This window comes from Neovison vison, chromosome 14 (assembly GCF_020171115.1).
Source record: "Neovison vison isolate M4711 chromosome 14, ASM_NN_V1, whole genome shotgun sequence".
NCBI lineage: Eukaryota > Metazoa > Chordata > Mammalia > Carnivora > Mustelidae > Neogale > Neogale vison.
In genome coordinates this window covers 31304135-31316901 of record NC_058104.1, presented here as the reverse complement: position 1 = coordinate 31316901, position 12767 = coordinate 31304135, and the positions used below count along the sequence as shown (strand labels likewise).

Genomic DNA, 12767 nt, shown 5'->3' with positions numbered 1-12767 from the left:
GGGCAAAAAGGAACTATTGGGATTTGATCAAGATCAAAAGATCAAGATCACTCGGCATCAGGGAAATACAAATCAAAACCACAATGAAATATCACCTGACACCAGTCAGAATGGCTAAAATTAACAAGTCAGGAAATGACAGATGCTGGCGAGGATGCGGAGAAAGGGAAACCCTCCTACACTGTTGGTGGGAATGCAAGGTGGTGCAACCACTCTGGAAAACAGCATGGAGGTTCCTCAAAATGTTGAAAGTAGAACTACCCTATGACCCAGCAATTGCACTACTGGGTATTTACCTTAAAGATACAAACGCAGTGATCCGAAGGGGCACGTGCACCCCAATGTTTACAGAAGCAATATCTACAATAGCCAAACTATGGAAAGAACCTAGATATCCATCAACAGATGAATGGATAAAGAAGATGTGGTATATATACAATGGAATACTATGCAGCCATCAAAAGAAACGAAATCTTGCCATTTGCGACGACGTGGATGGAACTAGAGGGTATCATGCTTAGCGAAATAAGTCAAGCGGAGAAAGACAACTATCATATGATCTCCCTGATATGAGGAAGTGGAGATGCAACGTGGGGGCTTAAGGGGGTAGGAAAAGAATGAATGAAACAAGATGGGATTGGGAGGGAGACAAACCATAAGTGACTCTTAATCTCACAAAACAAACTGAAGGTTGCTGGGGGGATGGGTGTTGGGAGAAGGGAGGTGGGGTTATGGACATTGGGGAGGGTATGTGCTATGGTGAGTGCTGTGAAGTGTGTAAACCTGGCGATTCACAGACCTGTACCCCTGGGGATGAAAATATATGTTTATAAAATTTTTTTTAAAAAATTAAAAAAGAAAAAGAAAAGAAGGAGATAAGGGGCACCTGGGTGGATCAGGTCTTGATCTCAGGATCCTGGGATCGAGTCCCACGTTGGGGTCCCCACTCAGTGTTCAGTCACCTTGTCCCTCTGCCTCTCCCTCCTCACCATTGTACTTGCATAAAATCGTTTAAAAAAAAAAAACAGAAAAGGAGATGAGGTAAAAGGTATGTTTTGAAGATATTGTGGATGAGTTTTCTTCCAGTAAAGACTGGAAAGGATAAATAAAACAATTCCTGTTTTCCTTGTAAATTTAACTCAAAAAGAATAAAAGGTTTATGGTATCAGGTACCTGTCAAGTTTTCTCTGGTTTCCAACTACTGTACCAATGTCGGAAAAAATAAACACTGAAAAGTAATAAAAGCATGTTCCAGTGGAGGAAAGTCTGTGCTTTTACCTGGGGCACTGGTTCTAGCAGAACTCAGAGAGGGGAACCCCAGCTCCTCCTTCTAGAAGGTCCTAAAAGTCAGCAGTTCCTGCATTCCTGTCCCAACCCAATGTAGCTCCAGTTCCTCTGAAGCTGAGTCAGGACATCTTCCCAGAAACAAGTCGGGATCGGTAACAAGGCAACCACAGCATTTCTGATGTGGGGTCCCCTGACCTCTCAATCCAGGGACCCCTGAGTAAAATAGGGCTTGTTCAAATGCCATCAGGGAAAATGAGGACCAAACCGTGGGAAGAGCCCCAATATGTAAGCGCCTGGATTTCTCACCTACCAGCACGTCCTGGGGAAGCTCCCAGAGCCCCCTCCTCAGTGCTCAGCCAACAAGGTAGTTTCTCTGTCACACCTCAGGAGGCAACAAGTTGCTGCAAAACCCCATGGTCTCCCCAGGGCATCAGGGGAACTGGCTGGAAATACAGCTCTGACTCTTTATCTCGGGGCAGTGAGAGTGGAGCTGGATCCCTAGGTGGCTACAGAAGCCGTTCCTGCTGAGACCCCCTTGGATCAGAGAATCCAAAGGGGAAACCTCTGCTGCCTTGTCTGTGCACACAGAGAAACCGCCCCCTTCCTGTTGGAGGTGCGCGGGCTCCCTCTGCTGGCCACCCTGGGAATACCTGCAATGCTCCAATTAATGGCATTTCAGTAGGAGGAAAGAGGGTGCTGTCTCTCCCCTGACAGACCCTGAGGCTCGGCCCCACAACTCCATGCAAAAAGAGGTGCGCCCATCTTCCCAAGTGAAAAGGCCTCTTCAGAGCTCAGCCCCTGAGAGGTCGGAGCTGTGGGATCAGGGAAATCTGATGCCCGGGATTCCCGCCTTCTCTGGCCCTAATGGTCAGAGCACCTACCTACACCTCCCCCACCCCGGTCCATTCTCCACCTCCACACAACTAGACCACCAACCGCTGTTCATCCTTAAAACGCTTCTTTGTCTCTGCTTCTGTCTACCCTATCTCCTTACTTCTTCTCCCTTGCTAGCACTTGCCCAATTCCCCCTACCATTCACTCAGTCTCTCACCCTGACAGTCTCCTTTTAAAAAATATATATTTTTTATTTACTTATTTGACAGACAGAGAGCACAAGTAGGCAGAGAGGCAGGCAGAGAGAGGAGGAAGCAGGCTCCCTGCCAAGCACAGAGTCTGATGCGGGGCTCGATCCCAGGACCCTGGGACCATGACCTGAGCTGAAAGCAGAGGCTTAACCCCACTGAGTCACCCAGGCACTCTCCTGACAGTCTCTTGATCACTCCCCAGACCCTCGAGCCTCCTGCTCTGTGCAGCTCTGTCTGGGAACACCACAGGGAACCACCTCTCCTGTCAACCCCTCTGTCCTGCCCTCCTTTGGCCTAGGCCCTGTCACAGGACGTGACAATCCCATTTATAAAGCCTGCTCAGGCTGACCCTGACTGCCATAGTGCCGTTACCAGCATGTGAACAGACTGAACTTGATCCTTCGGTGGCCCTGCCATGACCCCAAAGCTGCCGGAGGATGGTTGCATCCATGACCTGGGAAGGAGGGCTTTGCAGAATCCAGCAGCTCTGCTGCAGAAGGGGTTGGCAAAAAGGGCCTAATAGGGGACAGAAGCATACTCCCAACTCCTCCTGCTGCTGAGGAAGGGATGGGTCTCCTGTCAGTGACCTCTGCCCTGCCCATCCCTCAACAGGGAAACTGTGGGAGCATTGTGGGGCATGATGGGTCTCCCCAAGAACACAGCCACCATCAGCTTTCCTTAAACACCCCTGTGGTTGGGGGGCAGCTGAGAAGGTGAAACCACTGCACAAAACCCGGATTAATGCTGGGCCTCCTCACCAGGCTCTCAGGGCCTCTCCAGACACCTCGTTCTCTGCTCACTGTCACAGCAGACCACTGCCTGGGGACAGGCAGCTGTCTTGCTCATCACTACCCCCTCCCAAGCTAGCAGGTGCCATGTGCTCAAGGGGATCTGTCACCAGAGTTAATACAAACACCAGTGGATCTAAATTCAAACTGGGCCCCCTCCCCGGAAGGATTCTTGGGGTCCCTTGCAGAAGAGGTACCACGGAGCGTAGTCTTGCTCTATCCTCTGTCACCACCACTGCTGCCAGGGTGTTATCTGTGCATGAAGGCGTCACTCTGTGCCCTCAAAGGAGAAGGACTGTAGGTCCTCCTGAAGGCAGACGCTGACACAGACACAGAACCGTGAGCGGTTTATTGGGGGGATACCACGAGAGACGAAGCACAGGGGAGAGGATGGGCAGGGAAAGCACTCAGACCACCAGGCAGAAAACATTCATATTTTTACTAAATAGAAACTCATTGGAGCCTGGTTGTTGAAGGTCAAGATGGTCTTCAAGTTACAAAAGGATTAGCCTGGAAGGCAAAAGGATTTGGGTTAGTACACTGGGACCTTATATGTTCCCAAATGCTCTTTGCCTCCCATAGTGTATCTGAGGTCTTGGATGAACACTTGCATGTGTGGCTGCCTAAGTGAGTCTATTTGTAATAGACAATAACTGTCTTCACATCTCACATACAAAGCTCTGATTGTACCCGTTCTCCTCTCTTTTACTTCATTGTGGCTGTGACCTGAAATTTAATAGAAAAAGGGGGCTCTTTGCCTTGTCTTTGAAATGAGAATGGCCACTACCTGGGCTGAGGTGATACACTCTTAGTGCATTTTGTGGACTTAGGTGAACATCATTTGACGCTCTTCTGCATGGAGCTATTTTCATTTAAACAGAACAGTGAATGGTCAGAGCCCATGTATTATGCATATTACTTTCTTTAGAGAAAGGATTAGAGGGAGAAAGGGCAACATGTGAGCAAAGAGGGAATGGGGAGAAGGTGAGGGAGAGAGAGAATCCAAGAGAGGCTCCACACTCAGCACCAAAGCCGGCTGGGGGCTCAATCTCAGAACCTCGAGATCATGACTTAAGCAGGAATCAAGATTCTGCTGCTTCACCGACTGAGCTGCCCATGAGCCCCTGCAGGTTCTTTATGGACTTCAACTCCTATTGCTCAAGTGACCTCAGAATCCAGTATGCTCCCCCTTTCACAGATTAGAAAAAAAAGCTGAGGTCCTGAGAAGGCCCCACTGAGAGTTGGACTTTGGGCTGAGAAATCTAGAACACACGCAAATCTGCAGGGCACTGGGACTGAAGTCCTGGGGCAGGTGCACAGCTGCAGGCAGGGTGGTGACATAGATACAGAGGCCTGGTGACAGGGCTCCAGCTAGGGTGGCTCCTGGTCAACCCTGACTCCCGCAGAAAGGGTCTGACTCTGGTTGATGAGGCGAGGGCAGCCACCCTTCGCCAGGTCTCGCTCCCGTCTTCCCTTTTTCTCAAACCCTACATGCCGCAGATGAAGCGAGAGGTGTTTCATCCCTCCCAGAACAACAAAGGCGGATGCTGGACATGCACGACGGTAAGAGACAGACGTCAGCCATTGTGCAACAGAGACACTTCCTTCCCAACAATGGCACCTGCCCGCTGCTCAGTGTGTGCAAAGAGCCAGGCACACGCATGTGTGTCCTGAGGAACTTCAGAATCTTCAAAGGGCCCCTAGCCCGGTTTCCCCTGGAATGTCAAGCCCTGAGCACAAACTCTGCCTTTCCTCCACCGACACAACGGCAAGGTGATGATCCGGAAACAGAGATGCCTGTAAGCTCCGCACGAAGACTTGCCACTTTGAACGGGAAAGGACACCACCCACGGACCCCAGGTTATACCCAACACACACAGCTCAGGACACTGCGAGGCCCAGAGAAGAACAGGACTCCAGAAATGGGTACAACTGAAAACACACCTGTACTTACATGGTTCTCCTCTGGGACCTTCTTGGGCACAGGGCTGCTATTGTCCCCTTGAGCTCCACAGGCTTCGGAGTGGAAAGGAAGCCCTAGTAGAGATGGAGGTGGATTCAGACTGGCGATGACCACGTAAGATTCAAGCCAACACTCTCCCCCTGCCCCAGACTATTCCATGCTCTCCCTCTGGAAGGTCCTTCCTGTTTCTCACAGGACTCCCCTGACCCCTGTGGATGAAGGAGGGAACAGTCCCTCACCCTCACGCGTACGACCACTCTGCCTGGGAACAGATGTTTCCAGAACTAATCTATAACGCTGGACAAATGGGGCCTCCACACATGAGGGTGATGTGAAGGTTGTGCTTCATCCAGCCCAGAGCCCAAAACCTCGTGTCTGCACAGTGCAGCTGGGCAATGCTTCTGTGTCTGTCCTCTGCGAGATGTCACCTTTCTTGCCCATGGCAGACACCTGCTGCCCAGTTTTGGGCGGTGGCCCAGACAGTCCATGAGATGGACGTCCACACAAAGCGGAGGAATGTGACCATGTCCTCACTCGGGCTTAGCTTTGCTTTGCAAAGCCCTGTGGTACCACCTCTGCATCCTCTCACCGACGGAAGTGGCTAAACTGTGAATGTGCTTTATGGAACACATCAATTCAGATCATCTCACCGTGTGGTGGAGGAACGCGATGGGGCCGAGGCCCCCAGGTCCCCCAGTGTGGAGCTGGAGGAGGAGGAGGAAAGCCTGGTATATTCTGCCCCCTGTGGTAGGGCATACAGAGGGGACCTGGGCAATGAGGAAACACTCCCACACCTGTACCGACCTGCAGAAAGACAAGAAAATATTTTAGTAAAACAGACAAAAGTTGCAACACCAAGAGAAGAAACCAAAGCAAAGAGCTCTCAGCATGCGACTTCTTCCGGAGAGCGGCATCTGCTGCAAATCTGACCTGCCCCTCCCAGCTGGTGCCAGTACAAAGACAGGGGAGAGGGCAGTGGCTGTCACAGGAATAGGCTGTCACCAAACATCACTGCCCAGGTCTGCCCACGTTCACCAGCAAGATCTCATGTCTTAAAGATGAAAAAGGGTCACTGCAAACTAGTACGACAGCACATTCCAGACACGGGGGCATCGGCATCCAGGACAACACTTCGTCTTTCCTCCTCGGTCCCCGGAGAAGATTCTGGTTAGGTCAGAAGAGAAGGAATGGGACGACACTGAACGCCCTTTCTCCACAAAGTTTCTGAGCCACTCGAGGGGAATCGTTCGCTTGAGAGTCCCCAACTCTCCCCACGCTGCCTCGCCTCCTGACAAAGGGTTCTCTACTCTCTACAGTTTCTGGCCATGGACAAAGACCCTTGAGGAATTAGGGGCTTGTGGTCTGACAGAACCCTGGAAAAGCGTCTTCCGAGGAACATGATACCAATAAGCCTTCTTTACACTCAGCAGCTGTGTCTGTCTTAATACACAGTCATTTGGAAATTTCAACCAACTGAGTTCCAGAGTCATTTTGTCCAATGGGAAATGAAGATGGGAAGACCAAATAAGAGAATTCACAGAAATGTATATGCTTCCCGATGGAAAACTCCACACGTATGATGAGAACAGAAACAAGCTCTTAGGAAAGTAAGGACCAAAGAACCTGCTCCAGGAAGCCCAGCTCAAGGGCTGGGAGGCAGTGGTCAATGCAGGTCATCACTGACGTCCCCCATTAGAACGTGTGCGCGGGTTGCGATTCCGACAGTGCGCCTGAGAGCTTTGATACTTCAAAATACTTGTAGAAAGGGTGTGAGTAGGTGGATTCTGCACAGCAGGTTTTCCAGCAGAGGTAAAACAGGGATAACTCGTGAAACTTACCCTGAGAATGTTCTAGACTGCAAAGGAGACAGTATTAAATTCAGAGAGAGTTTTCCCCAGGCTCCATTTGTGAGGATTTCCGGACCCATCGAGCCCCGGCATGAGCACAACACAGTTGCACTGAACGTAACCTAAAAGGAGTCAGGCCAGCCAGAGGACTTCACTGGGGAGGGAGCGGTCCACCTCCCCCAGTTACTTCCCCGGGGTGCACTGTGGGCAGGCAGGGGTGCACACACACGCACACGCATGGTCCCCAACACTAAGTTGCAAGACGGTAGCACCCGTGCCAGAACGGCTACCCGTCCCCTGCATCTCACCTACAGCCTGGGGTGAACAGAGGCCGTGGGGAAATCTACCGTCACCACATGTGAATATAGGTCTGCACCTCGACACAGACAAGGAGTCTGCCGCCAAGGATAATCCACAAAGGAAAAAACTCCATTCCGGACAGGCCGGGATCGACGTCCAGGACCACACTTCCCCATCATGGCAAGCACAGCATCTCCTTCTGTACATTGAGAACATGCTCCTTAGCTCAGGCGCAGAGCAAATGCGTAGTCCTTGGTGCTGAGAACGACGGACGGGCCGATTCACCAACCCCAAATGCAAACCGGTGTGTCTGGAGAGCACATGTGACGCTCCCAGGATGGGTCGGGAGAGACACTATGAGCTGGCACAGCCACCAGATCCCAACTGAACCCGCTCACGGGAGCACAACTGAAACCCGTGTGAGGGGTGGGCCCTGAGGGGGGTCACCGGGATTCCCTCTTCAGGGCTGATGCACCAGGGGGCGTTTTCTATGACACACCTGCACCTGGCGGCGGGCACCATCATCTCACCAAGGGGCCAACTGGAGGGATTCCAGCTCACGTCTTTGCGCGCACAATTGGAAAGCAGAGGAGGTCTCACAACTCACCTTCTCCACCAACACTCAGGCTGCCCAAAGCACGTGCCACAAGTAGGAGGACGTCCTGACTTTTCCCATTTTTCCCTCTGTGAGCACCTCTGCAGACCTCCTCCCAGGTTAGTCTGGGACCCAAAAACAAAAAATGCTCCTGCTCCAGCAGGAAGGAAAACCACAAACCCAGCCGGACTACCTGAATTCACTGTGGAGTGAGACGTCATCCTCCTCGAGTTATGTACACAGATGCGCGCGCGGGCACACACACGCACACACACACACACACGAGGTGAGCATCCTACCACCACATGTCTCTAAGCATCTGTAGCTTTGGGAGGAAGCGCGAAATGGAGGATATCTAACAGAGCAGCCCGGAGGCTCCTGGGTGAGCGGCGTGCACTCTGAAAGGGATGATCGCAGATCACATGCAACACCACAAGGCCAGGACAGGGTGCTGTCCACACTGCAAAACATTTCAGAAACGGACACAACTCAAAACGCCCACACCACTTACCGTAGGCATCTCGGGGCCCTTTTGAGGGCCGGTGCGGCTGTTCATCCCGGGAACCGGTCTAGGTGCTGGATCAGACAAAGGACAGGTTTATTGTGGTTTGCATGCCCTCCATGCCTTCCTCTCCCATCTTGCACTCTTTCCCACACTCGCGTCCCTTATCAGAGGGTTTCCCACGTGACTCAAGTGACTCCTTTGCTAGGAGAGACACCAGTCCCCTGACTCTTGCGGGAGACGCTCCAGGACCCCCGTCCCAGTGTTTCCATAAGTAATGCATCCCGTTTGGACAGGTCAGGGTACAACTGGCTGGAAATCAACACTAAAATTGGGGTGCTCAACACACATCAGGCAAATCACTTTTTCTTCATAGATTAAACATCTAAGTGAGAATAGCCTTGGGTGGGTGACAGCCACAAACCCCCAACATGAACGGCCCACGTTCTCTTCTCAGGCCACAAAGGACGGTTCGTTTGTCCAGCCTGCGGATGAGACTAGCATGCGTCACTGACCAACAAGTAAACATTTCAGAGAAGAAACAGACTCGGATGGTTTATAGTCACGAACAAGAAAACACAGGCAGATGGAGCAATAAAGCTATGGCATGACACCGACAGCATGAGAGGAATAAAATACCTCATTGATGAATATGGTCCCATAGATTACCAATAAAACAAAAATATAGGACCTTCCATAACAGGCAAATAAATGCCCTTTTTGACAAATAGTCTTTTCTCCCCCCAAGGTTTGACTCCTGAGTCAAGGTGGGAAGGGAGCTCGGCTCCCACCTTCTCGGGCGCAGCTCTTCAGTAGGGGGTGGCCGGGGGGAAGGTGTGGAGGGACGTGAGCTCCACCTGTCACAAGGGCAAGTGTCCAGGAATGGGAAAGGCACCGTGTGGTTTCACAGCAGAAATCAGGCTGCTGCATTTCACATCGTGCTCTCTACCTTGCCACAGAGGCTTCTGGAACTCAGGCCTTCCCGGCATCGGTCCGCGACGCGTGGGTCCCACAGGCAGCATCTCCCCATCTATCATGCGCAGTCTTGAACACAGAAAAAGAATGGACATTTTTAAAGAATTAAAACACCACGTCCTCTCCTAGGCACTAAACAGAATAGCCGTCACCCCCCCAAACACCGTAAAAACGCACGGCAAACTCTCTCACCTGTGTTTCAGGTAGGCGTTCTCCCTGCTCTGCTGCACTATCCTCCTCTCCCAATCCCGAGCCCTCATCTGTGGGAGAAAAAACACACCCATCATAGGGTGTGCCAGACTGTGCCCCAAGAGAAGACGAGGAAAAGGAAAACACTTACCCAGTTAGCCACAGCATTCCTCTCCTGGACTGCGATCTGAAAAATCCAGCACACCAAGAGCCCATGTTCAGGGCTCTAAAGGCCACTACCGTCACCTGCAGGGGGCGCCAAGGGGTCAGTGTGTTGGGCACAACTCAGGTTACCTGGCTTTGGAAGGTCAACTCCGCCTCTGGCAGCTGGTGCTGCATGTCTTCCACTTGTTGTCTGAGGGACAAGTGTTTTCATCAGACAAAACCCAACATGGGGTGTGATTTTCCATCATCTGCCCAAGTGACCAACCTCCTCTATCAATCCCCTCATACAACGTATCCCAAAACAGGACCACTTTCACCTGATTATAACTGGACAGTAGGATCAAAGCTATTGTTACAGCCTTTCTTAATTGTTTTGCTTCACCTGCAGGTTCAGAATTGAATAATTTCCTTACCCATTTTCTATCCTTCCCTCAGTTATCACATGACAAGTGTCTTTTGTCACGAAGCTCTATTCTCCTTGAACTTCTATCCTCACCATGGTTCCCAGGGTTGCAAAGACCATCACCATCAGATGGCACTACAACGTTTATACGTAAGATTCATCCTAGGCAAACTGCTCTCCTCAAGATTAGGACAACTGACACCAAGGACACTGGTGTGGAGCCAGTTTCCAAAGAGTCACGCCAGCGCTGGGGATCAGGACATGTTTAGTAATGTAATTGTTTTGTTCCTTATCTTTCTGTGGCTGTTAATTCTCTCTGGATATATCCTCTGAATTTTTGTGTATATCACCTGAGTCCTAATAATGTACAAAGATGAAAATCCAAAGGGAACAGGGATTTCAGGAGCCAGTAGTAGGTAGTGTCTGGACTTACCTATACTTCTCCATTTCATCTTCGGTCACCTTCAGCTTTTCTTTGGCAGCTGACAGCTCATTCCTGGTTGCATTCAGTTCATTAATGGTCTCTTCTAACTTCCTAAGATGGGAAAGGTATGTACATTGTCCAGGAGACAAGGTCCTGAATTTCGGCCATTGATCCTCCCAAGCACACTTGATGGCCTAGGATGGAACGTCCCCACTAAAATCACAGACTGAAAACACAACAGGAGATGAATGAAGGCCCCATTTAGGGTTCAAGAACAATCAAACTCTGGCTGCTGCCAAGTTCCCTCCAATCGGGACTGTCTTCATACTTCCCTACTTCAATTCATTCACCATGTCACCAAATAACATTGCACTCTGTGCCCTCTCAGGGTTGGTCTTTGGGTTGAGACGGTGAAGGCTCATTTCAATTCAAAGTGAAAAGCCAAGCCTGACCAGCCACACCCATTAGGATGAAGCAGTGGCCCATCATTAGTCTCACACCTCCATGGGGAGCCCTGATCCTCAGACCAAGGTTGGGCAACACAGTCAGCCCAAAAGGAACCTTCCAGAATAGGGCGTCACTGGCATGGAAACTCACTCCCACACATCTCTAGGATTGAGATGTACAACCCCTGCCCCCACTTGAAAAATCCTGGTGTAGGAAAAGGCCAACCGTACTGCCAAAAATAGGTCCTTAAATAATCCATGTGAACTGTCACATACTCAGGGTGTTTTGTCCAGGGAACAGACTTCAGATGGAAAACTGTCAACTCCATTGTGTTAACCTTCTCGAATACAAGACCAAGTTCAAGGATGGTGAAGGCAGCAAACGGTGATGTTAGCAAGGTTGGTTTGCTGGGCTGCCTCAGACTCTCGTTCATGGTGTTGATTCAAAGGTTCCAACAGGACACGTGTCAAGAATCATGCGCAGAAAAAAGACTTTAAAAGCTGAGACAAAACCTCGAGAAAGAGAAGGACATGAGCATCTGCTTCTGGCCTCTCCACGATCCTTCAGCAAATGGCTTCTGGAGCGGCAGTCAATGTGTGGCCCAGGGATATGGTGCTGAAGAGAGAAAGGTGGTGAGGACACTAGACCGGCCCCAAGAAGAACTTACCAATGAACAGAACCCAGGTGCCTGTGAGAGAGAGCGGCCCCTACCCCTGGAGAGGGAAGAGATAACACAAAGCTGAGTCTCCAGGGAAGACAGGGAACAGTTTTGCTTTTCAACAGGAATGAGGGCCTCCAACGTCCTGATCTCCTCCTGAGAAACAAAAGGAAACACTGGACAAGAGACCAAACTTGTGAGTGCACCTAATTTTGAAAGAGCACATGAAAAACATGAGAACCAGATGGAGGAGGAGGAAGACTAGGAGGAAGCCTAGGAGAAAGCCAGCCTGGCAGTGGGAGCCAAGCTCCCCAGGACACATCAGTGAATTCTGGAACAGGCGAGTGAATACAAAGTAAAAGAACAAGCAACCTTTTGGGGACAGGTAGGAATGCAACAAGCAAAGTTCCGGTTCAGCCAGCAAAGATGAGACTTAGTAAAACTGCAGGCTTTGGATGGGATCCGGGAGAGTTCCACCTAGAAAAACATGTGGAGGGGCACAAGGGTGGCCTGGTCATTAAGTATCTGCTTAAAAGTATTTGATTCAGGTCATGATCCCAGAGCCCTGGAATCGAGCCTCACATTGGACTCCCTGTTAGGCGGGAAGCCTGCTTCTCCCTCTCCCACTCCCCCTGCTTGTGTTCTCTCTCTCACTGTGTCTCTCACTGTCAAATAGGTAAATGTACAATCTTTTCTAAAAAAAAAAAAAAAAAAAAAAAAGAAAGAAAGAAAAAAATGAAAATCACTTGGGACAGGAAATATCCTGACCTTCTTAGTGACTGGGCTGCACCGAATGATCTCAGTTGTACACCAGATGAAGGGACCCAGTATTGCTGGAGCCCCAGCCCACGTTCCACAAAGAAACTTTCCTGGTTTCTGCAGGAAGAGAATTCCAATTTTCTCTCCACATTCTGGAGCCAAGTCTCATGCTGCACAAGAATGGGACCTAATGCAGGAGCGGTAAGAGCACGTGGGGAGAGTGAACCTGAAAGGACAGTGTAGACCGACCCAGAGGGGATCCAAGCATCCAAGTGATTAATGCTGCTATCTGCCGGCGCAACTCCTCAGAACAGAAAGGAAAATGCAGGCTACACCTATCAAAATAGAAAGGGCAGGCACAATTCTACAAAATGCATTTA

The 12767-nt window shown here is 50.5% G+C and overlaps 1 protein-coding gene across 8 annotated transcripts in view; it reads right to left on the bottom strand.

The window, feature by feature from the left end:
- LOC122895870 (transport and Golgi organization protein 1 homolog) overlaps positions 1 to 12767 on the bottom strand; it is a 99776-nt gene that overhangs the window by 29847 nt on the left and 57162 nt on the right. For 6 of the 8 annotated variants that reach the window (XM_044233632.1, XM_044233631.1, XM_044233633.1 and 3 more), the window contains 8 exons: positions 10533 to 10634; positions 9826 to 9886; positions 9683 to 9718; positions 9535 to 9602; positions 9317 to 9411; positions 8377 to 8441; positions 5774 to 5927; positions 5105 to 5197 (listed from right to left, as the gene is read on the bottom strand). In XM_044233632.1, the coding sequence (XP_044089567.1) occupies positions 5105 to 5197; positions 5774 to 5927; positions 8377 to 8441; positions 9317 to 9411; positions 9535 to 9602; positions 9683 to 9718; positions 9826 to 9886; positions 10533 to 10634 (674 nt within the window). Of the gene's footprint in view, positions 1 to 3521; positions 3671 to 5104; positions 5198 to 5773; positions 5928 to 8376; positions 8442 to 9316; positions 9412 to 9534; positions 9603 to 9682; positions 9719 to 9825; positions 9887 to 10532; positions 10635 to 12767 lie in introns of those variants that run through there. The other 2 variants (XM_044233637.1, XM_044233635.1) reach the window with 2 other exon arrangements.